Here is a 26646-nt window from a genome sequence, read left to right as displayed (position 1 = left end):
CAAGCCAACATAAATATATGCTCCATTCTTGCAATCTCTTAGGAAGGAATTGGCTCTGGTTTCCAAAATCAAATTGCGTTTCTTACCTTAGACTTCTCCTGATGAAGCTCAATTTGAATATCAGTTAATTTTGTCCTGAGATCTTCATTAGCAGCTTGAAGAGCAAGTATTAGGGCTTCGGGCTTTTCACCCTTGTTACGCCCTTTCTTTGACATGGTTGCTTCTTACTTTAGAGTTTCTCTAACCTGACGTCTTTCAGTAAGGAACAGCCATCCCCTTTGGATGCTCGGAGCTCCTTCTAGGTTATGATGCAGGAAAGCACCGTTCTCAGCTGCTTCGAAAGCCCTTAAGGAAATAGATCATAGATTCTCGCCAAGTATCTAAGATGCATTGTAATATTATCATTCATTACATGAAAAAATAAGAAGTTTTGTTGCAATCTTAAATAATATAAACAGTTCTTATCAATTTTGTATAAATACTGGACCTACGGCTGTCATTGACATCAAGACTTGTAGAAGAAAAAGAAAGGGCATTTGATGAAAAGAGTACATATTCAGCCAAAAATACAGACGTTTCGGCTGTGACAGCAGCATTTTTCAAGGATATGACCATAGCTAAAGCCTGCTGTGACAGCAAAATATGGTGGTCCTTTTAGCTGAATGAATTGTCTTTTTATCATCATTCATCACACATCATGCTATCAATTTACTCATCAACTCAGAAAATAGAACACAAGTCACCAATCACAAGTTGAAGATTTAGCATAAAGGAAATGTTTAGGAAAATGGTCCAACGAAAGTTGATGGGTGTAAATCATTTCTTCAATAGACTGGGTGCAAGGTTTGTCAGGTTGGAGGACACCCACGCAGTGAAAGTTAATGTGAGGGGGGCGACAAAAGTATATGTAACCCCTTGATAGGACACAACAACAGTAACAGTATGGGGGAGAGAGCTTCTTTTATTCAAACTGATCCACAAAGCACAAAGTCTTAAACAAATTTAATTTCTGAGGATACAGCTATCTATGGATGCAGCCCCCTGTCTGTGTTCCTCTCTCATGTGTATTGCTGGGAAGGACCCAATGACAGAGCAGCAGCCGATGGACTACAACCTAAAAAGCCCCTGATGCTGACATAGGGACACATAACAGAACAGCCAAAGATGGGACAGAAGTGCAAATGTTGAGAGGTCAGGAACCAGGAACTGGAGGTGGAGAGAGAGAGGAGCATTAAGAGAGAGCTGGAGAGACCCTGGACAGAACAGTCCCTTTCCCCAAGAGCTGCTGCAACCTGATAACCAGGCCCTGAGGAGTACAACTCGGGTATCTGACTGACTATTTAACAGACAGGCTGCCCGAGTGTAGCTAAAAGCAGATCAGCAGTCTAGCAGACTAAAGGAGTTGTGAGTAAATAGAGAGGGGATCTTCATTACAGACAAGGCTACCAAAGTCTTTGTGAAGAGACAGGACTGCTACAGTATAACACTGATTATAAGAGCTCCAATGTTTCTGCTGGTCCCTACTGTACACACAGGCCCCATATAACATGGGGTGATGGGGACTATGAGAGACATTGGCACTAGAGATGGGCGAACCTGCTGAAATCAATTTCCCGGATTTTTTCGCATTTTTAACCCTAGATTTGTTTCGCGGTGTAAACTCAGCATCCGGATTTGGGCAGTTTCAATCATCACGGATTCGTCAAAATCCGCCATTCGATATAACCCGTGGACGGATTTGTTGAATCCAATCAGCGAATTCAGCAATCCGTTGGCGTATTCTTAAGAATCCACCAACTGATTGCTGAATCCACAGATTGGATTCTGCAAATGTATTCACGAGTTACAGAATCCGCGGATCGTATTGGTAACAATAATAAAAAATTAGCAAAACACAAATCACCCTTTTTTTGATTGATCCGCTGAAATCCACGGACCAAAGGAACCGGCCGATCCACTGCAGATTCAACTTCGCAAAAAAATTGGTAATTAAGACAGGGGTTACATCTGTATAGTAAAGAGCTGATTCTTCCTGAGAGCTGGATATTGGGCTGTCAGCTCATAGTTAAAAGTTTAACATAACAAAGAGGAGAAAAAGGATACTAACTCACCCAAATACTGATACTTATTATTATAATTTATGTCAGGTAATTCTCTCTAACCTTATTTTTCTACAACTCCTTCCCTGGCAGCATATCATTACTCCACATATCACTGTATGACTGAAGCAGAACAAAATGTGAACAAAGTATTATACCTTGAACCTCTGATATTTATGTAGTTCATAAAACAGGTGATTTCTTTTAGGTTTGACTAAGTGAAAAAAGGCAACTAATTTATTTCAACTTAATGCACAAATTACCATTTTTTTTACTTTAAAAGTAGCCCTATTATGTATTTGTAGCTTTTAATATCATAAGTGCTGAAAAACAATATTATAATGAGTATTATAGGCAACTGTGACTGATCCATTGTTTGCTTTTGTACCAATGCTTTCAACTCCTAATAATTGTAGTGGGGGTTTTTTTTGCAGTCATTATACAGCTGTTACAGTACTGTATATGGTACATGGCATTCCACCTACACGTACAGTATATAGATACAGTACTTAGTATAGACAAAGCTCAATGTCCCAAATGCATTTCAGCTCATCTTAAGTGGCAGTCTAAACTTAGATGCATAGATCACTAAACCTTTGTAGAATATTTATAAATATTAGATGACATGTAATGAATTATCTATACTACAATACTGGGAATTTGTTTCACCGCTTACAAAAAATACATGCAGGTAGAAAACATACCAAGAAAACGATTACTACGTTTGTACACACGCACACACACACACACACACACACACACACACACACACACACACACACACACACACACACACACACACACACACACACACACACACACACACACATGCACACACGCAGGCACTTAAGTATGATAATCTTTACCTGTGAGTTCAACCGTCTACATCCATTCTTTCCAACTCTCTTGTCCATATCTGTTGTAAGAGAAAGTAGAATTATAAACAACAAATTACAAATGTGAAGTCAACACAAAGAGAATCTATAACATATTTGTATTATAGCAAAGCATGGACTGTCTTCCCAGCAGTCAAAAATGTAACTCTTCACATCTTTCTATATCCAAGTCTGAGTAGAGAAAAATTATTGGAACTAATTGATTCAAAAATATAAGATACAGGACCTGAAATTGTGATGTAACTGTTTTTCTGCACTATATACAGTACACAATGACACCAACACTAGTGAAGTGTGTCAATATTAATTCATCTGAAAATGTACAGTACATTCACATTTCAAAGAACCTTGTATGTAATTAAAAAGTTGTGTTTGTCTACATAAAGTAATATACTAATCAAACGTCTCACCACAAATAAGATTTTTTTTTTCAATGTTTATTTTTTATCCAATTTTAGTTTGAACACTTTCAGAGGATTTGTAAGAGAAGGAGAAATAAGGGGAGCGCAGATCGTCACATACATGCACTTGTACATCTGTACTTGTCGAAAAGCTAACTCAAAACTGTGCCAGATTGAAATGTTTAAAGAATGGCCTACAACCGTACATCATTACATCAATGTAGTCAGGTCCAACCCTAGGCGGTAAGCAGGCAAGGCACCACCTAGAGGCATCAGGTCTCAAGGGGCGGCAATAGGAAGAGAGAAGCAGCATTGCTGCTTTCCTTTTTTCTTTAAATACATTTAAGATTGAAGCAGAGGGTCCCGTGAACAAAACCCCATTAATTTGAGCTCTAGGGACCCCCTGCTTCCTGAGATGCTTAAGTCCCTAGGGGGTGCCAGCATCTCCTTTTTAGGTTTAAAGCCCAGAGGCACATGGGTCAAAAGGAAGCCACATATGATGTCACAGCTTCCTATTGGCCTATGTGATGGGACAGCTATACCTGAGGGAGGGATACAGGCACTCTATCTATCTGGAAGCAGGGGGTCCCCGGAACTGAAACTAACAGGGTTCAGCTCCAGAGACCCCCTGCTTCTTACCTCGGGGAAACATTTTTTTGGGGAAGGGAGGCGTCCCTAATAGTGCTTGCCTGAGGGCGGCACAGACCCTAGGGACGGGCCTGTCAGGTGTTCTTAAGTTGAACTACTGTAGCAGCAAACATAATCAAAATGCATTGCTTGTCATAAAAAATAGGAACACCCATTTTCATGCACTCATTGTCTCAGTTGATATGGTGAAAAAAGTTAATACTTATTATTTTATTTAATAATATTGTAAGTATTAACTTTTTTCACCATATCAACTGAGACAATGAGTGCATGAAAAAGGGTGTTTTTTTTCTTTCCAATTCATTATTACCTCATTCCCCCTCTGCACCATTGTCACTATTCATTAGTCTGTTTATTAAGCTGAAGCGAGAGTAATTTTCCCCTTCCCCTCCCCCTTTCTCCTCCCTATCATTATTCTACCATAAAAAATAGGACAAATGCAGACAGAATGCTTAATCTTATAGAATGAGGGAATGGAAATTATATTGTTGCCAGAGAATCTATCACACAACTGCCAATGAAGTCCGTATTATTTGCAGACATGTGGCACCGCCATTGGCACCAGGTTCGCACCGATTTACGCCAATTTATTTATGGGTGTATGGGAGGACGAGAACATCTGGAACAACTGTCCCCTCGGTGCGAGCCTGGTGCTCTGGCGGCGCTACATTGATGATATTTTATTCATTTGGAAGGGTAGTCGGGTGGATTTAGATACATTTATTTCTTACATTAATAACAATAATCTTATTTTCACTTGTCAAATCAGTCCAAGTAAAATAGAATTTTTGGATCTCGAAATTTCGATTATAGATCAGTGTATACACACTCAGACATACAGTACTATAAAAATGTTCAGGCAAATAATTATTTATTGGCTACAAGCCATCATAATCCAACATGAATTAAGAATATCCTCAAAGGTCATCTTATAAGACTAAGGAGAAATAATAGTAACAAAGCTAAATTTTTACTACAAGCTTTAGATCTTAAAACTAAATTTGTGGATAGAGGGTATTCATGTGATTTGTTGGATGAGAATATTAAAGAAGTGGAACAGCTAGACAGACGGGACATGTTGAAATATAAGAATAAAGTTGCGGGTACGGAACAGCAACTATCATTTATTACAAGATACAACCAAATGGCACCAGCCATTAGGAAGGTTTTTGAAAAACATTGGCCATTGTTACGTAGGGACAAAGATCTGGTCACTATCTTGCCTGAAAAGCCTAGGATCATTTTCACAAAAGCAAATAACTTCAAACAAAAATTATCCCCAAGTTGCCCTATAAGTCACTACAAAAATATATCACCTGTTCACAAGGGGTATATCCATTGTGATAAATGTATGGCATGGAGGTTTAGTGTTAATGCTAAAGAATTTTGTTCTAATGTCACGTCTTGCAAATATAATATCAAAACCCAGATACGGTGTAATTGTGCGTATGTAATCTATTTGCTTGAATGTCCCTGTGGACTGCAGTACGTGGGTATGACAACACGTCCCATCAAGAGAAGGCTCTATGAGCACATTTATAATATCAGAAAAGGTTTAGTCACTCATAATGTTTCTTTACATTTTAAAAATGATCACAATCTAAATCCAAAAGGATTAAAACGTAAATCTATAGAGGCGCCTTTTTATAACTGGAGAGGTGGGGATAGGACAAGACAGTTGGCGAAAAGGGAACTATATTGGGTCTACGAGCTCAAGACCCTGGCACCTCAGGGGTTAAACGTGGAGTTCAGTATAGTTTCCTTTCTTGGGGATTAATCCACTGAGATATTTCTGGGTACCTTTTCGCTTCCTTGTTCATTTTTTCCTCTTTATTTTTTCCCCCTTTTTCCTTCTGTATAATAACTATGTTATTTCTTGTGATGTTATGGTTTAAATATTAAAGACCACTATAGTTCTATGATATACAGCATCCCAGATATAGATGCAAGATTTATTATGGTTATGAGATATAATATCTACCTAATTTTATGCCATATAGCATCTTAGATTCCTAATCTATGGTCTAAATATTAGAGACCATTATTGTTCTATGATATACAGCATCCCAGATATAGATACAAAACTTATTACAATATGGTTATGATACTTATCTATCTTCGTTTATGCTATACAGCATCTCAGATTTTTAATCCATTTAAATTGGTTTATTGAGGATGTCTAATGAGGCATATGTGCAGTACATTAGAGATTTGCATGATTATATATTTAATTTATTTAATGACAAACGGTATAGTGATCTCCCTTTTTTAATAATATGACTATAGATTTTATGATTGAGAGTAAATGATTATCGCTTTGTTTAACATCATTTTTACGATATAGCTTATTTCCTAGTCATTTAGCAGTAACTATTATAAGTGTATGTTTTGTTTTGTGTGTTTTAGAGTTTAGAGCAGGCCTATTATTATTACACTGATTAATTTCACATGTTCCTTATTATCGTGGACGTTTTGGACTATATAATATAAGGCAGAGGGACTATTTCCGCACACTTTACCCCTGAAGAACTGGATCAATCCGCGAAACGCATAGGGTGACGTCACACACCCTGCGTCTCGGGGTTCCAGCGCTTTTTTTACCTTCAATTGAGGATCCTTTGGGCTGCATCATCTATACCCGCAGCACATCCCCCCGGCGGCGTAATCTCGCGAGAGAGGACGGCGGAGTGGTTGTGCTGGCAGCAGTATCGGAACCTCAAACAGGAGAGACCAGGAGGCTTAAAGTATTCCTTCCCAGCAGACGGAGGTCCTTTCCAAACACCCATCAGGTCTGGGTAGGAGAAGGAGAGGGCGTTCTCACAGTACACTTGAAGCGGAGGAGTAGCTATCCTGACCACATCTATATGCGCATGGCCTACTTGCAGTCTGTAAGTAGGATTCCTATAGAACCCGGACGCAGGACTAGTGGATGTCTTAGTTTTCCATTTTGATTTTATTGTCCTTAGATTTTTTGTTTTTTAATAAATCATTCTGCTATTTTAGTAATCCTTAGTGCTTGCTCGATCACTCTGTTAGTTTTTTGTTATTTACTAGTTAACTTTTTAGGTTGTTTTCTTTAACAGTATTACACTATGTTGTTTTGTTTATTTCATTTCATGTGCTGAGCCACGACTGGATCCTATATTCCATCACCTTGGAACTTTTGGGGACTTTTTTTCAGCGTTTAATCACAAGCACACGGTTGTATTCTACTGTATATTCTTGTTTTGCATTTAGCATTTGATATTTCACATATTGAGTTATTTATATTCACTCATTGTAGAGATAGGGGCGCCCTTTCTGTTTTTCTATAGGGACGGGCCTGTCAGGTGTTCTTAAGTTGAACTACTGTAGCAGCAAACATAATCAAAATGCATTGCTTGTCATAAAAATAGGATAAATGCTTACAGAATGCTTAATCTTATAGAATGAGGGAATGGGAATTATATTGTTGCCAGAGAATCTATCAGACAACTGCCAATGAAGTCCGTCTAGCAGTAAACTGAAATACAGCAAGAGTACACAGTTTGGGCACATTTACCAAGCGCCAGTATGGGTTATTGCACCCGTAAGGAGTCGTTAACTCCCATTAACTTGAATGGGAGTTAAGGTAACAACATGTGCGATAACCCACACCGGCGCTGGGTAAATGTGCCTTTGTGTGCCTTGTGAGCATCGGCGATGTGCACATTTTTCACAAAGTTTGTGAATCAGGCAAATTTGCTGGGGGGGAGGGGTGGGTTTGTGCAGAATATTTCACAAAACCACTAAGCTTTATAAATAAAAAGAATTAGTCACACATTAAAAGTCAATGTGCAAGTTCATAAAAATGTCACAAAATTCTGGCAATGTGTGATTTTATGAAATGTAAGAAAAAAAAACAATTGAACATTTCTAGTGACATTAAAGACATTTGAGGTTATATACCAAACAGTATAACAATATGTTTTAAGTAAAATTGATGCTTAAAGTAATGTTAAATGTATGACTTATATTTGATGCGGCATATTCTGTGTCATGTGTTTTATTTTTGTTGGAGTTAGTGTTTTGGTGTCAAATGTGACATCCCACAATGAAGTTGCACTCAGTCTTGTTGTACTGTAATAGAGATAAGTATTTTAGTGCAGCTTTTTCCACTGCTAAATGGTATAACCCTGATGACCAAACACAGGCAAATAATGCAATCTCATCCATACATAAAGATCTTATTTAGTCATTTCAAAAATCTTTCTTTGCCAGTACAGTACTATTTCCCATACCGTTTGTCCTAATGTATATTTCCTTGTGTGAGCCCTTGTACTCATTGTATATCCCTGTTTACTCTGATCTTCACCTTTGCCACTTGTGCTGTATGCAACTGATACTGTACCTTTGTTTTCCCTTATTTCTCGGATACTAACCATATTACAATAAGAGAGGGGGGAAAAAGGGGGGCGATTGGGGAATGTAGTATTGCTGCTTTAAAATCTTTCACAATTTGGGGAGAATCAGTGTAGTTATTTTTCATGATCTTTTTGGAGTTAAAATTGCTGAATGGGTTTCTACTAACATTTTTATTAACACATTGCAAAGCATGCTAAGACTCCCCTGATTTATACTCATCACCAAACTCTTTTGGATATTTCTGTACAAAGCATTGCTGTGTATCCATACACACCAGTCAACTCCCCTAGAAAGTCACTCTGATAATTAGCTAAAAATGTATGTTGCAGTATATTTATTTAGGAACGGTTAGATCCAAACCTCCAATGCATTCCAGGCTCTTCAGACAGTGAGAGGTGTAGTAGCTAATTATTTCCAAAAGGCATCTGGCAAACAACTGGTCACTAGAGTATTGATGTACCTGCATCAGCAGAGCATTGAGCAGGCGTAGCTACTGATTCCATTGGCTGTGAAGAATAATGTGCTTCACTGTGATTGTTCAAAATGAGATAACACTGCAGCAGATGTGTCTCTATATCTGTTTTAGGTAATAAAATACAAATAAAAACAATATATGTGACTTTAATGGGAGGCCTATGGTAATCTTTGGATTCCCTTCCTCAGGCTTGCTGTGGTGAAATAATGCTGCCACACTTGTAAATCATAGAGCATTCATGTACAAAATATACAACACAAATACTAAAAAGGCTCATTGCCAAATGCACAACACGTGTATCAACTGCAGTACATGTGACACTTATACATGTATATGACAATGAGGCACTGAAAGAGTTGGAATTCCAGCAATGTAATATGGCTTGGTCTTGGCTGATAGACGTTAGAGGACAGTAAACCGATGCTTAGCTGCTCTGACACACCAGTCTCCATGAGCAAAGCCTCCTTACCAGAGGAAACGCAAGTCTCAAATCTAGGAATGTAAATACCTGAAGAGAAACCAGTTCAAGATAGAGAAGTGCAGTTCAGCTTCATGCATCACTAATGCATCAACATAAATATGTCTCATCAGTATTTTATTTTTAATGTAGATTGTAAGCTCTTTGGGGCAGAGAGTCCTTTCCCTAATGTCTACTTTTTATGTTTGAAGTGCTTATTCTCATTATGTATCATATTATTTTGTTGGGTCTATTACTGCCGTAAAGCACTACTGTATGTACATGAATTACGCTATACAAATAAAGATATACATACAGTACATAAAGAAATAATTATAATAGCTCAGCACTCAGGGAAACAAATACATGGGCTACACAGTTTGTATCTGGTAAGTCAGTGGAGAGACGGATGGATGTAAGTGAGCTTTTCCGTGCAGCATGACACTGCAGCATTTTCCAGACATAGCTATAATCATACTCTGCTTTACAACCACACACAATAAGTAACAGACACCCAGACAAGTGACAAATGTATTACATGCCCCTTTTTAAGGGTTGGTGTTTCAGAAGCCAAAGCCAAAGTTATCAATTACCAAAAAATGTAGAAGCAAATGTCAAATGGCAGAAATGGTTTTGATAGCAGGAAACGTATCCAGTGCACTGAGCTGGTTTTCTTCCGCCGAGAAGATGCTGACATGGCAATATGGTATGTTGCAGGGCTAGGCTTGCAACAGCTGTAAGATCTTCTGTGAAAGCAATGCGGGGGAAAAAAATCTATAATATGTCTTATTGTTGGGCACCACACAGCACTGTCACCAACCTATACTACAGTGTTCTCATATCCCTGGCTCCTAAAGAAGAAAATAATATTCAAGGAATTTCTTTTAACTCTTATACTGCCAAGGGTCAAACTGCTGTGCATTAATGTCTCCACAAGCATAAAAGGAGCCTATTAACTCACTGCATTGTTTACATATATATGATCCTAGCCTAGGGAGAATGGAGCAGCCTCATCTTTCTATCTTTCCACTTGTACTGGGTGAGTATACAGAACTAAACAAATCCATATGGCTGTTCATACTTTGTGACATAAATAGATTGCCCTTGGCAGGGAAGGCTAGTTGCAGATGTTTTATCTGTCTGTTCAAGGATTGTGGTATCACTACACTATTCAACAGAGCTTCTTACTGAGAAGAATTAGAATGTTAATCAAATGTAATCCTGTATTCATCCAAATCCTTTAATTTGCACAGTTGTAGCTACTGTATGACAAAGTTGTATTTGCTCCTGACTTGTCATATTTCCACATTAAATTAATTAAATATAGTTATCAAACCATATGCATTCTTCTGTCTAATCAGATTCTCAAGGGAAATACTTGTATTTATTCATACAGTACATGGACACCTCAGCTGAGAAAGATTCCTACTCTCTGACTAGACAGTATATTCACAGTGTAGTGTAGGACCTGCATTGGTTTTGATGTGGTATGCAGGCTTATGACGCTTTGGCCAAAGGGTTTAACTAAATAACCAAGTAAATATTATTAAAGTATTTAAACTTTATACTTATTCCTTTATATGTTTTGTCAATTGGATGTAGCATTGGGCACCCCTGTCTTTTGTTGTATACATTTGCCACGCCCAGTAGCACTCTTTTTGACATAAATATATATTCATGATGTGGTGGGTGTGGGAGTTTGAGCAAGCTGGGAATGTGTGTTTTAAAAAAAAAATATATATATATACATATATATATAAATAAATAAGTCTGTAAAGGATAAGGACAGAGTGATGTATTCAGGAAAGTTATATACTTCCTTTCGACTTGACAATAGTATTTATGGTTTCTTGAGGCAAACGTGGCCCACACTTGGATTAAATTTGCCAAAATAAAATAGAACACATTATTACTTCTAGAACAATATTTGAAGTCTAATCATACAGCAAAGTCATATTTTGTCCTCTCGGTTGAAATCTTATTCAACAAATGTGTGTACATATGTCAGATAAAGCTCCTTGTACACACTTTGATGATGAGCTCCTATTTTGCTTTCTTCTCTTTTACAATTATCCACACTTTGACAGATATATAAATATATATATATATATATATATATATATATATATATATATATATATATATCTTGCTATTCTTGTATTAAAGGAGTAATCCAAGCAGGCTTTTTTTTTTTTTTTTATACATAGGATTGAAGCAGGTGGTCTCCGGAGCGGAATCCCTTTAATTTAATCTCCAATGACCCCCTGCTTCTGGAGATACTTACCTCCATAGACGGGGTGCTTTTTAAGGCCTAGCGTTATGTGGGCCAATAGGAAGCTGCACCGGGGATGTCACAGCTTTCCATTGGGCCCTAGGGCACGGGAGCTTTGAAAGTGTCAATTACGTGATCCGTGCTAGCGAGCCTGAGCTGCTACCAGCACCCCCTACGTTGGTATCTCTGTAAGCAAGGGGTCCCAGAGCTGAAATTGATAGGGTTCAGCTCCAAATACCTCCTGCTTTAATTCTATGTAAAAAAAAACCCACAGCTACACAGCAGAAATGTAGCTAAAATCCATTTTTTTTAAAAAGGCGGTCCCGAGAGCATAAAAAAAAACAAAAAAAAACAGGACCTCCGGAAATGAAAGAGGATAGTGCTCCTCAAATGGATCGAGTAAGTGAGTTTTGATTTTTACATCAACCCTTTAAGTTGGGGGGAAATGAGACTATCATATGTGGTGTTAAAAGTAATGTACAGAACACCTCACCCTACTTTGCCAAAAATATTTAAGGAAGATGTATGTGCTAAGCAGCTGAAAAGGATTAACATTCTCTAGTGCAGCCATTTAATGCAGTGCTGTATAAGGAAGAACAATGCACAAGTAATGAGAAGAACACTGCGTGGCAGTGTAGCCAGAAGAGATGTAGAAAGAAATAAGAAAGGCCACACAAAGCCAGTCTGCACATGCACAACGACTCATAATATATGTACTGTATTCACTCAGATAAAATAGCACACGGTGTCCAGTGCAATTTTGCTCATGCAAAACATAATTCGTGAATTAATAAGGAGGTCAATGCATCAAGCGAGAGAACGTTTTTTGCGCACTGTTGCATCAAAAATAAACAATGGGGCAGACTAATCAAGTGCGGATACTAGTCTACTCATCTGATCCGGCGTTATCACCCATTCAAGTTAATCAGTGCCCCAATTTCTTATATATGGTGCAGATTAATATAAGCCAAATAATCATGCCACATTCAACTTACAATGGAGAAAAATTGTTTCACAAAGATGCAAAATCTGATACATCTCTTTACAGTATATGCAACATGTAACTGGTCCCCACCACATCTTATTCACACTTCCCAACATCTTACCGACACATCTTACAGACACTTCCCAACATATCTTACAGACACTTCCCAACACATCTTACCGACACTTCCCAACACATCTTCCCAACACATCTTACCGACACTTCCCAACACATCTTCCAAACACATCTTACCGACACTTCCCAACACATCTTCCAAACACATCTTACCGACACTTCCCAACACATCTTCCCAACACATCTTACCGACACTTCCCAACACATCTTACCGACACTTCCCAACACATCTTCCCAACACATCTTACCGACACTTCCCAACACATCTTCCCAACACATCTTACCGACACTTCCCAACACATCTTAGTGACACTTCCCAACACATCTTAGTGACACTTCCCAACACATCTTATTGACACTTCCCAACACATCTTATTGACACTTCCCAACACATCTTATTGACACTTCCCAAGTCCCCCACTGGTGCACACAGGGCAAAATTGGAGCAAAGTACTTTGATTAATGGACATAGGATAAAAATGTCCTAGTTTTGCTCAAACATTATCTTGATACTTGATACTTTGCCCCTGAAGTGTTTAATGATGTTCTAAAACCACACATAATAAACATCAATGAGAAAAATACTTATTCAGTCTTGGGTATATCCACTTAGCGACCAAATTTAGAAGGCACACAATTTGAGGCCTATTGAATAATGTGACATGGTTGCTGGTGTAATTTAGTTTTGCTGCTTATTTGTGCTAGAACCATGTACCAAAACATACGTACAATTATAGAAGTGGTGAAAATAATCTCACATGGAGAGACTGTTGGCAGAGACTGCAGTGAGAGGACAACTGTCTTCAAAAGAAAGACATTCATCGCAGGAAAGGAAATGATAAATGTCCAAGGCAGACACATACATTTAATTACTGCAAACGTTCTCTTAGTGCATACAGAGCAACCAAGGCTAAAATAGCATGGTTAGTCGGGTTGCTATTTGTTGTTGTATTTGAAATATAATTGTTCACTGGATATGATTCCATGCTTCTGTAACTACTGAGTAAATGAGAGATAAAGAATCATATACAACTGATAATTGAGCTGAAGCAGTGGCTCAGTGAGTAAAGACACTGATTGTAAATAATTATATTGATTTTGCAGCAGGCGAGCCTGGTTTAAATGCTGCAGTCAGGTCTTTGAGACCTTGGGCAAATCACTTTATCTCCCTGTGCCTCAGGCACCAAAATCCCACAGCAGTAAGATCACCTGGGCAGGGATCTGTGTCTGTAAAAATTCCTATGTGCTGCGTACCGCACACTATACTGTAATTATGAATCACTTTGAGTCCTATTGGGAGAAAAGCCCTACATGAAATTAAGTTTTTATTATTATTGTTATTATTATTATAATTATAATAACTGAGAGACGTCTGACTGATGCAATGAATAAGAATGTCTGTTTTTACACACAGAAAGGTACAGTGTGAATAGAGCAGCATGCTGCCAGCTTTCCTTTGTGTAGCATGTTCTTATTAAAACTGTAGACCAGAATTTAAATGAGCCAGTCACCATGCCAGGCCACAATGTAATAAAGCTGTCATTCCAGGTGCCAAGGAAATGAGTGCTCGTGTGTCCACAAAACTGGATTAAAAAAAGAAAATGCTTCAAGAGTGTAGTGTTCGCAAATATCTATGTGGCGATGGTTAATGTTGCATTTGACAATGCAAACAAATTGAACATGCTACAATAAATAAGTGATACAGAATATCAATGTATAGAACTCTAAATAAACATCATATTCTTGCCATAAATATCATGGCCCATATTTACTAAGCAGTGCTGTTCTTTAGATGTCTTCCCCTGCCTGAAAGGTAAACTAAGGGGAAGCAGAAAAATATTAGCCGCATGCCTACAGTATTTCTGTGTGTACGATTTGATTTAGAGTTAAGCAACCCGGCACTCTAAGGGTTAAATGGGCACACAACATCACTAGGTCACACTACCTTTACTGTTAATAATTGGATGCTGCTGTTTTAGCTAACTGATGGATATTAGGGAAAATAAATACAATATTTGCTGAGTTGGGGGGTCCTGGAAAAAAAGTGAGCCCCTTAAGTCACACTTTTCCAAATACACATGAAAAAACACAGGCTGTTGCTTCAATCATTGGCAATAATTTCACTGTTAATGGGTCATACACATTTAAAAGAAATTAACTACTGTACATTGCTGAATAATATCTGAATAGGTGTAGCAAAGAAACTAAAACTAGGCACCGACGATGTTAATTAAAACCCCACTGCAGTTCTATGCATTTAAAGCAGCAATCTCCCTCTCCCCGAGAAGCCTATGAGTTTAATTTATATAATGTTACTATCTTGCCCGTGAATATGTCCTGCTCTTTTTTTTTAAACTATGTTTTTAGTGTTACGAATCATGTTTGTCCTAATCTTTAGAGCCTGATGTTACCATGGTAACCTTTAAACTGAAAACACAAATGGCGAACAGAATCACCCAGGCCCCTATTGGCACGCACTCATGATGCACAAGTATAATTAACAAGGATACATATCCATTAATTTCAACCAAAATTCCCACTACCCCAATGAGGGTATATCAACAATAACAGACAGACAGTCTGTATAAAAACAGAAAATAACAACACTTTAATGATGACAGATAGTCACGCCGAAACAAGTGTAAGTATGTACAGGTGAGTTAAAAAAGGTTCAGGGGCGGGGGCTTGTTTTTGGTACTGAGCGATAACTGTATTTTTGTGTGTTTAACCTTTAAACTGCACTAGACTTTTGGGAGAGCTCCATTTTAACCTCGTGCACATCTAATAATTCAAATAAATATGCTCCTGAATGAAGCATCAGATCCAACAAATAATAATAATAAAAGAAGGGCTAGAAAGGGTAAGGAGAGATCCCAGCAAGTAATTAACATAAAATGCAAAACAAACTGTGATCAGCCCAAAATCCTCTTCAAATCCTCTAGGCTCTTTAAAATATTACCAAGGCAGCCATTTTAATTATGCATCACAGACTGTTGTGTGTTTTCTTTGAACAGCCTTGATATTTTATTTTATGTATACCCTACTGTAGCAGCAATCCTCTGATGGATATTTTTGTCACCAAATTTCAATAAAGAGGTAAGCATAAAGGAAGTATATTTGGTTTTAGGGAAAAAAGTGAATTTGTCATTAGCTAAATAAGAGGGATAAAAGCTCATTACTACCAGTACCAGTTACCAATTCATCCATCAAGCACTACAGTGAAGTAAAACCGATGTTCAACGTGCATTCAAATTTACCACCAACAAACAAGCACATTGGAAGCTGACAATGAGTGAATAGCGTAAGGGCAATAACACAGTTTCCCCCATATCGCACACATTTGTCTATGAGGCCTTTGGTGAGTATGTGGGGCAATAGGAGGAGTTAGGTAGAAGTTGTATGATACACTATAATGGGATACTGTAATCTCTGCATCAGTTTCTTCTTTTTTTAGCATTAAATAGAAGTGCCTAGGCGGAGCATGTGTAAATCTTTGTGGCCAACAGTACATTTTAAAAGTAGAGGTGTGTAAATGTGTCTGTGCGCGCGCCATTTTTTCAGAAATTCCCTTTAAGGCAGAACAATTTTTTGAGAATTGCCAGCAACCAAAAAAAATGATAGTTTGTGTTTTGTGAGTATCATTGATTCTGAGGCTAGTTTAGAAAAGGCCCAATTCTCCATGGGATTTACACTTTTAGTGATGGTCCAATGTAAAGAGCTTGATTAGTAAGTGTCTTGCATTTGACACATACGAAAGCATTATGACAACATTTTGCTGTGCATCAAGCCACACTTTTCATGACCTTGATACATAACCCCCAGGATTAGAATTGCTGGTATTAATGGTCTGCATTGAACACAAAATCCATCCTTCCTGAATTAGTAGGGATCTAATACTGGTGCAATTGCATTGTTAACGCACATGTATAAGATTTTGATGAGGCTTTCATGGGATCTCTGCCTTATTTAAATACAAATAAAATTAGATGGTGATAATTAATTACACATTCAGTGCTCTGCTATATTCTGCACAAAACAGAATACTGTGGCAGTGTAGTACCTTGTCCTCATTAGTACAGTATATTTTAGCATTCGGTTTCTGACCAGGCCCATTTCAGTAACACAATTTTATGTGCCTCTGTCAGTAATTTCCTCCATACTGCAATAAATCCTTTTAAGCAGCAGCTGAGTATGTTGGAAATGTATCCGAATCTCGCAGAAATCAAATAAAACAGTACAAAAATGGGAATTGGTTTGCGAGAGGAGAGGAAGTATGACCTTGTTTATTTTTCTATATTTACCAACTTGACTTGGAATTGTTACATACGGGGTTTTTTTTGTTACAGAATTTCAATGCTGTTACAGTCTATGTACCAAAGCAATAGTACAATACACATTTAGTTAATCTCATCACTTTAACTCTTTGAGTGCCATATGACATAGCTACCACGTGATGAGATAGTAGCTACATCATAGGTTTTCTTGGGGATAGTTTTCTTGTGATCGCTATCACATGATCGCGATGTGCCAGCGAGTCTGTAGCATTCTGGTGCTGTGGCAACACTCACAGTGTAAATGGAAATACAGGTTTTCTATCAATTGAAGAATATGCTTCTCTTTTATGTTATTATTGCCTGTTTCATAGGATTGAACGTGAGACGAATGGAGATCTTTATGGCAATGTGTTTGAGACACTTTTAATATATAAGACAGGCAGTACAGTATATTGCTACTTACAGATACAACAACAACCTGAATGTAGTTATGTAGTTTCAGACTAACAATGGTATCTAAAGCATTAATATATTTTGGCTCAATAACATGTTCAATATTTTGTGTTGCAATAGTGATGTTGCAAATGCAGCACAAAACTGTGGGGTTATTACTGCTACAGAATATGGTTGTTGTAGGAAGGGAATTCCACCAACAATTCTGTTGTACTTATCTCTGTAAGGCTTCAAAGAATGTTGGTGGTGTAGGCAGGGCTTGGATAAACAAATATAACATTCCAAGTGTGTTGCTCCAACCATTAGAGCATAGTCCTGCCTAAAAATAATCCAGAAGCTGCTAATGACAGTTCCTGTAACTGCTTGGTTATACACGTGGAGATATTAGTATTGGTAAAAGGAGAGAAGCAGCTCCAATGAGTTTGCTTCCCTTTGAAAGTGCACTTTATTAACACATCTGATGTTTTTTTTACTCATCTTTAGCAATCATAACAGGACCATTGAATCATTAGGCAGCAAAGCCATCATTCCATGTGAGAGTCCAGAATTCTAGTAGCTACTAGTTCTACTTCTAGAAGTGTATATTTCTGATACCTATTGATTGTTGCCAGAACCTTGAGATAAGCAAAATAATGTTTATAAATGAATTACACTGAATAATGCACATATAATTTAAAAAGAGTCATTATCTAGCAAATATTCCTAATAATTTTATACCTATATGGAGATTCTTATTAATGTGTAAAACAGGTGCTAGAACTGAGCTCCTATGTCTTCCCCCCCAAAAAAAATAACCATGGTGACACATTTTCATGGACCAATACAATAGTTTTTCATAGTTATGCAGATCAACATAATCTCAAAACTGAACACGTTTATTTTTTTTTTTTTTTTTTAAATACAGCAACCCGAGCAGAAGTATATAAAGAACGCGAGACCTACTTCTCATTAAATGTTACACCTGGGGTCAGCACCTCTATAATATGGGACGCTCACAAAGCCACAGTTGGGGAGAAACTGATCTCCCTCACGGCATGAAAACATAAACAGAAAAAAAGGAAATTGCTGCACTATCACTACAGATGGAGTTGGCGGCTGCTGCTCATCAAATAGATACCTTTGACACAAATGCTGACACATTGCATGGACTTTGAACTAAAAACTTAATTCCCTCTTACTAGACAGCAGAAAATGCCCAGAGATGGGGTCAATAAAGATTTTACCAGCAAAGGAATGTCAGATAAAATGCGGGTCCCAAATGGAATAAACAACATCTGAATACACAGGCTCTTCCTGATTATTTAAATTCATGCAACATGCCCAGAATGCCCTCACATGTCTGGATTGACCTAGACAAGCCTGTGACGGTAGGAGTTGCTAGCATCACAAAACTGTTATGAAGCCCAGCTAGCTACCCCTAAATCCCAGCTAGCTACCCCTAAATCTATCTAATTTGACCATTGTATGGCTTATTTTGGCAAAAAGGTATTTAACATCTGGGGAAGGACAGGGATGTGTAAATGTATTTCAAAGTCTGTATTTGTTATTACCTATAAATGCAATCCCACAGTTTAGTTCACTATTCTTCTGTGCTTTGAGTATCAGAAGGCAAATGAGATATTCCATTCTTAATATAATGTCTATGTTGAAGATTTCTATAGAATTGATAGGATTAGGGACAGCTAGGTGTCGGGACTCAAGTCTGGGAGTAAGCAGGGATGGGTTTCAGCATGCCCTCTGGCTGTTGTGGCCCAAACTCAATCAATGCCCAGCAGCCCCCTCCCATGTAAATTATAGCCACAGAGGGATATATAAAGGGGTGCTGCTGATCAGAGAAGCAGTTCTACTCTGGGAAAGAGTGTGGAGATCTACTTTCAGAGAGACAATCTGGGAAAGAGTGTGGAGATCTGCCTTCAGAGAGCATCTGAGAGCAGAGAGGCTAACGGACGGAGAGGCACTCTGGGAAGGAGTGTGGAGATCTACCCTCAGAGGACTATCTGAGAGACTGAGAGACATTCTGTAAAGGAGTTTGATCTTTACAGTGACAAGCTGGAGAGATATCTCAGAGGGGCTGTGTGTGATCAGCACTCTGAGATCCTGGATGAGAAGCGGACAGGACAAGCCTTCTTGAAGCAGGCCCCTGCACCTAGCGAGGCTACAGTCTACTCCCTAGACCCCTAGTTGGTATTGTATTGTGTTTTGTACATCTTTGGTTGTCTGCTGGCGTGCCAGAATAAACCCCATTTTATTCTACAACTTTGTCCTGTCTGGTGCTAGTGATCCCGGTGGTTTTGGTGTTAAAGTACTGGTCTCCCGTGACAAAGCTGATCACAACTGAACAGGTAGCTATGGCCATAAAATCCTTAAAGAATGAGAGAGTCCTGCTCCCTGAGAAAAGTTCGGCTCTAGACTCATTTTGCACTTGACAAAGCTTTGCAACACATTCCTTCGGGGCTCCACACTTCCAAAATGACTCAGGCCAATATAGTAATGGTCCCAAAAGAAGGGCGAGATTATGGGTGTGGGGGGGGGGGGGGGGGAAGGGTGCCAGAAGATCTCACTGGTAAACACTGACACCAAAATGTATGCCATATTATTGGTTAATAGACTATCATCACCAGGATTGTTCCTCCTGACCAAGTTGGGTTTCTTATTAATAGTTAGGCAAGCGACAACCACAGAGGTTGGTTGACACAATCCAGTTCACACAGCTGAAACGGATGTCTATGACTATTTTGGCCTTAGATGTAGAAAAGGCCATTGATAGGCTACAGTAGGATTTCATGTTTGCAACATTAAAGTGATTTTGATTTGGCCCCAAATTTATGTTGAGAATAAAAGCCCTATACACAAATCCATGAGCGGCAATTGGCATGAATGGAATGATGTCTCAATATTTTAGAATAATAAATGGAACTAGGCAGGGCTATCCCCTGTTCTCGCTGCTATTTGCGCTCTCCATGGAGCTATTTAGCAACCAGGTCTGATCTAACGCAAATATTTTAGGATGTTAGATAGGCCAGGAAGAGCTCAAGGTTTCACTAGATACGGATAACATATTTTATTGATGCTGACAAAACCATTAATATTCCTACCCATTTCAGAGAATTTTCAGATTTCAAAATTAACAATAACAAAACCAAGACCCTAGATATAAATCTGCCATCACACACCCTAAAAATTTTACAGCTTAATTTTGACTTCAGATGATGCCCTCAATATATTAAATGCTTGGGTGTTAAAATCACCAGGGACAACCACAATCTATATGGCACTAATTACCTGCCCTTACTCAAAAAATTAGACAAAGATCTGAAGTACTGGGGTGCCTTCCCAATCTCATGGATAGGACATATATATGTGGTGAAAATGAACCTGCTTCCTCAAATTCTGTACTATTTTCATACGTTACCTGTTCCTATACGAGCAAGGGAGCTCAAGAGGTTACAATCCAAAACCCTACAATTTGTATTTAACAATGGTTGCCATAGGGTCAGCCAGAAAATGATTTCCCATTCCATGCTACAGGGAGGCCTATGACTGCCCTCCGTCTCCCAATACTACCAGGCTGCACAATTGGTGCAGTTAGTCATTTCACCTAACCCACACGGGGTAAAAATATGGGTGAATATTGGTGCCTTTTTGGAGGGAACCGTCCTGGGCGATGTGCTATGGCGGAGAAGCAACATAGATCTAGGGTAATCAGGAATTCCCCTGTCCTGAAACACTTGTGTACAATGTAGGACCAGACAAGAGCTAAAGCTAAGCCGATTTCCATGCCCTCGACTATGATGCCTCTACGTGCCAACTCGGAAGCCATAAAAGAGAAGTATATGCGCATGAACTGGGACAAAGCTTAGGGGAGGAGGACTGGTTAGAGATCTAGGAGACCGCTGCTACCAACTCACTATGCACAACGATTAAAGAAAAAGCCTATCAATTACTGTACTGGGGGTACTTGACACCAGTCAGATTGCAGGCCTCTTCGCCCCTATGCTGGCGGAACTGTGGATACCACATTACCATATCACATATCTGGCTTGAATGTTACAAGATCCACCAATTATGGACTTAGGTCCTCAGATTCATATGTAGTCATACTTGGGTAGTTCTGCCCAGGGACTCTCTCACAATAATACGGGAAAGGCTCCTCCTGAATCCTTATAAAGCCACTAACAGGCTGGTTTCACAGATATTCATGCCACTAGATGTGTCATTGCTCGATTCTGGAAAAAACAAGAGTCCCGCATTTTCCATGGTCAAAAATCAGGTCATATACAAAAGGAGATGGAAAGGATGACCAGCTACATCAATGACACAATGCCTAATTTACACAAAACCTGGAATCCTTTCTTGACATAATCGCAGTAATACAAGTAATAAATAGCATCATAACCATGCAAATGTACAAGGTAATAATGATGGATGTATACAATATCTCTCCAACCACTTCACCCCAACCCCCCCCCCCCTTTTTCTTGTTTCTCTGCTCCTCAACTCACAAATGTTTAAATGACAATATTGATACTTTGTGGTATTGTAACCTTTTATTGTCTAAATCCACTAAAATGTGTCAAAAAAAAAAGACGACAATAGTTGGTCATAATTTGCTAAGATTTTTTATTAGGAGATATGTACAGTAGTTAACAACCAGGGGGGAGATTTCTATGACTCATCTTTGTATGCTTTGCCTGCTGAACGTGAGGACCAACATTTCCAAAATCAACATTAATACTGTGCTCAACCTTTGTTCCATAGTCTTATAGTCAAGATAGTTAAATATTGTACATCGACCACATTTCTTAAATAGCTCAGTATCCCTTAGTATGGCCTTTATTTATGCATATTGTTAAGGGTGGACTCTATTTCATGTGAGCTGAAGTATCCCACAGTCTTCTGTATACACAGAATTTGTTTAGCATATTTTTGCCAGCACTAAAATGAGTAAAACATTAGGCAAATCTCATTGAAATGATGGAATGTCTCTCATCAGCCAGGATTCACATGCTTAATAGCATTCTTCTGTTTGTAAAAATGCTCAACTCTGTACAGCTACCCCAATATTTTACAATTAAAAAACCAAAGGGGTTTTTACATAAATCCTCTCTGGAAATATGGGAGTGCGGAGAACTGGGATGCAAAGTTAATTCTGCAGATTATGTATTAATACAAGATTCTTCATTTCACTTCTTCACTTCTTCGGTCCACATTCATTATGCTCCATTAGCCTATTTAATGTGATGCTAACCTAAGTTAATGCTCGTTACTCACAATGGAGTATTCACTAAAGCAAATAATGTGTTATAATAATAATAATATTAATAAGTTAACCAGGTTTTTCGCCTGTAAAAAGCATGATGTCGTATTATTCTCAATGATATACAAATGAGACTAATTTATATTGATCCCATATTCACTAAGACCTGCTAAGGTTAATGCCAGGAAATAACATTAAGTCATTCTCAACTCCGGAGTTCCTGAAATAGAATTATTTTCCGGAGAGAAGAACGGAAAGGAGAGGAGCAGGGCACTGTGCTTACCACGGCCCGCCCTCTCCCCCGGGACCCCACCAGAGGAGTGGGTGGAGCAGAGGGAATCCACCCAGGCAGCGATTACGCAAGCCGGATCCGACTTATGGAGGGGCGCAACTTCTGTCTCAGGACCGCCCGGGTGGGCTCCCTCAAATTCCACCGCAACCGTTCTACAGGTAGGGCTACGGGGAAGCCAAGAGGCCCTGCACACACACGCTCTGCACCGGGACCCGCGATATTGCAAGCTGGTCCTGAGAGGAGAGGAGGTGAATCTCAACATGCGGAGTACAGGTTAATATATTTGAAGGTATACAAGTAATTGGGCCCTCTCTCTCTTTCCTTTCCTCCAAAGCCCTACAGTATTTTAGTGTCTGGATTGAAGTAATACCAAGACAAATACATTTATGTTATTGGAAAATAATACAGTATTATCCTAATATAATGTGCTCAATTACAGCTGTTGTTTTTGCATATACATAATTACTTTAGTAAATAAAGGCAACATCGCATTATTAGCAGATTTAACAGCTTAGTGAATCTAGGCCTTAGCTATGTATATATTTAGCTATAATTGTTCACAATTTAAATTCTGTAACCGATACTGACCTTATTTTGCATCAGAGATTTACTTGCTGTGGGTGTTTGTGTAGCATTCTGAATGGGCTATTTGTCCACATTTTCAAATGAAATTATCTACTTATCTTCTTATGCTACAGATAAGTACATTAGCCATTGCTTGCTCCACTAAGATAATTAAATACAATTAAAATGTGTAACGTGTTTGTTGGATTTCTTCCCCCTCCCCTCTTGGCACGAGAGGAGGGAAGATATATGTGCTATTTGCAAATATGTTGATACAATACAATGATGCATGCCTGTAATTTCCAGTATATACTGTACACAATTTAGAACTATAGAAGTATGCAACGATAAAAAAAAATATTGTGACATTCATAGCCGCGGCTACTATTTTGAAAGTATAAATAGATAAAATGTAGTTTCTTCCATCACCTTTTTTGTATAACTGAAAATGAGTTCTCTCAGTCTGATGCTACTCTCACTTAAGGTGATATTTCTTTCTTTATCCTGTAGGTAGAGTTAGGCCTTTTCTTCTTCTCTGCCACTATCGCCCCTTCCTATGCCTTACTCTATTTTCCTTTCTTTCCTTTTAGGCTCACACTATACAGGTCTTTTCTCCTCTCTCTTCAGGTGGCTATCCTCTATTGGCCTTTATGGCACATTGGGAAGAGAAGAACATCTGGTCAGGCAACCCCTTTGGAGCAAACCTAGTCCTCTGGAAGAGATACATCGATGATGTGATCTTCATATGGCGTGGAAGCAAAGAAGATTTAAACCTTTTTCTAAGTCATATCAATGAGAATCAGGTAAACCTATCTTTTACATCTGAGATCAGTCCGACAAGCATCAACTTCTTAGATTTGACCATCTATATAGAGGATGGTCAAATCAAAACGAAGACATTTTTTAAGGAGGTAGATGCGAATAACTTTATTTTACAGAACAGCTGCCACCATCCACAATGGCTAAAGAATATACCCTTTGGCCAATTACGCCGGATCAGGCGGAACTGCACTGAGGTAGGGGTGTTTAATGAACAAGCTGGGATCCTAAAAAGCAAGTTTGAGGAAAGAGATTACGAACAGGGGGTTATAGAGAAGGCCCTAACAAAGACATTGGCACTATCAAGGGAGGAACTATTGAAACCTAAATCAAAAGCTAGGGTAGATAATGATAAAATTACAGTACCCTTTGTTACACGCTACAACACTGAAGCCAACAAAATATGTGAAATTTTAAAAAAGCATTGGCACATTCTACGTAAGGATGTAATATTGAAGGACCACCTACCAGAAGCCCCACGCGTGATCTTTAGACGGGCGAACAATTTAAAAATGCAATTAGTCCCCAGTGTTTATAGGAGGGAAGTTGTGGAGCAAACCACTAACTGGTTGCCCAAACCAGTGGGCTTCTATAACTGTTTTAGTTGTAAGGCGTGCAAACACGCGTCAAGGGATAAAACAAGCTTTACTTCGACAAAGACTAAGAAATCATTCAAAACAAAGCAATTTATTAATTGCAAGTCCACTTTTGTCGTTTATCTGCTGGAATGCCCGTGCGGTCTCCAGTATGTGGGCCGGACCTCGAGAAGTCTTAAGGTCCGCATACTGGAACACATAGGCAACATTAGAAGGAAAGTGGCGAATCATAGTGTACCTTTGCATTTCAGTTCAGCCCATGGAGGTAACCCTGAGGGTTTGACCTATAGGGGAATAGAAATGGTGGAGGAGGATTGGAGGGGAGGAGACAGGCTAAAGCGTTTACGCCAAAGGGAAACATTTTGGATTTACCAACTAAAAACCCTAACCCCCAACGGTCTGAATGTTGATTTGGACATGGCTGCGTTCATGTGAAAGTGAATGGGAAAGAACCATTACACATATTCCCATTCATTAACCAGGGACTTTTTTCTTTCATCATCCACTTTCTTTGTTCATTTGCCCCCCCCCCCCCCTCCAAGGTCCTCTTCCCCCCCCCCTTCCCCCCCCCCCCCACCCTTCTCTTTGCTTCCCCTTTCACCCACTTAATCTATTTACTAAAATATAGGGGTTGATTGGAACAGGTTACCAGAAAAACTGTGTCTTAACCAATATAACCCTGTTTTTTGATTATAGATACACGGATTACCATCTACTGTGTATAAATTGCATTGACCACTAAATTCAGGTCCATATTCATTTTAAAGTGGAAAATATGAATTTGAGCATAAACACCATTATTTTTAGGTTCATTTATACTTATCATCGCAACTAAATTTTTAACATAATAGTTACACATATTTTAAAGATTTATTGAATAGTATGAGTTTTTTAACATTTTTAAAACTTCGACGTGGAAATTTATTTTCTACCAATTTTTCCGATAATAGCAGTATGCATTTTTTAAGTTACATTGTAATGTAATAAAATTTGTAATGTAATTGAATTTTAACTTGTGAAAGAAGAATGCCCTAGAATTAACTATATTTTTAGTGATTGCTAGGATGCTTTTAAGAGTATTTTATATTTGTATTGTTTTTACCTATATTCATTGTTGTACATCATTATCACATTTGATTAAGTCAGCAAGTCTCCATTTTTAATGTTTTTTCATAATGTTTTCTACAACACACTATAGCAGCCCTGCATATGAATTAGATACCACAACCACAATGGGGGTATATCCCTTTAAGGCAGATAACAATTAACTGACCATGTTTAACCAATATGTATGATTAATGGGGTCTATATAAGTTAAGAAGACCCCCACCATTTTACATTTTGAGCCTGAGGAAGCCGTCGAGAACGGCGAAACGCGTTGCTCTAATTCACCACATCATTTTGGACGTTGGAGGCATCCGTAGCAAGTGGAAGCAGACTGCAGTCACAGCCGCGTCAGAAGTTTCCATCACTTCTGAATCCGGATACGGAAGACAGCGCAGCTGGAAGGCGACCTGCAGCCACGCTGATCGGAGTGCCACGGGGTGCTCTAAACATTATTCTGTGAGTCTTTTGTTCTGTTTAAATGTTTAATAAAACGCTCATTTAATTGAAGACTGTAACTGACGCCCTGCTATCAT

General features: G+C 38.6%; 1 protein-coding gene across 3 annotated transcripts in view; it reads right to left on the bottom strand.

Moving 5' to 3' along the window:
* JAKMIP2 (janus kinase and microtubule interacting protein 2) overlaps positions 1-26646 on the bottom strand; it is a 114195-nt gene that overhangs the window by 43047 nt on the left and 44502 nt on the right. For all 3 annotated transcript variants that reach the window (XM_075601019.1, XM_075601020.1, XM_075601021.1), the window contains exons 2-3: positions 2966-3015; positions 87-345 (exon numbers count right to left, since the gene is read on the bottom strand). In XM_075601019.1, coding sequence (XP_075457134.1) covers positions 87-215 — 129 coding nt within the window. In that variant the 5' untranslated portion in view covers positions 216-345; positions 2966-3015. The remainder of the gene's footprint in view (positions 1-86; positions 346-2965; positions 3016-26646) is intronic.

This window comes from Ascaphus truei, chromosome 5 (genome assembly GCF_040206685.1).
Source record: "Ascaphus truei isolate aAscTru1 chromosome 5, aAscTru1.hap1, whole genome shotgun sequence".
NCBI lineage: Eukaryota > Metazoa > Chordata > Amphibia > Anura > Ascaphidae > Ascaphus > Ascaphus truei.
This window is presented reverse-complemented; position numbering and strand designations above follow the sequence as displayed.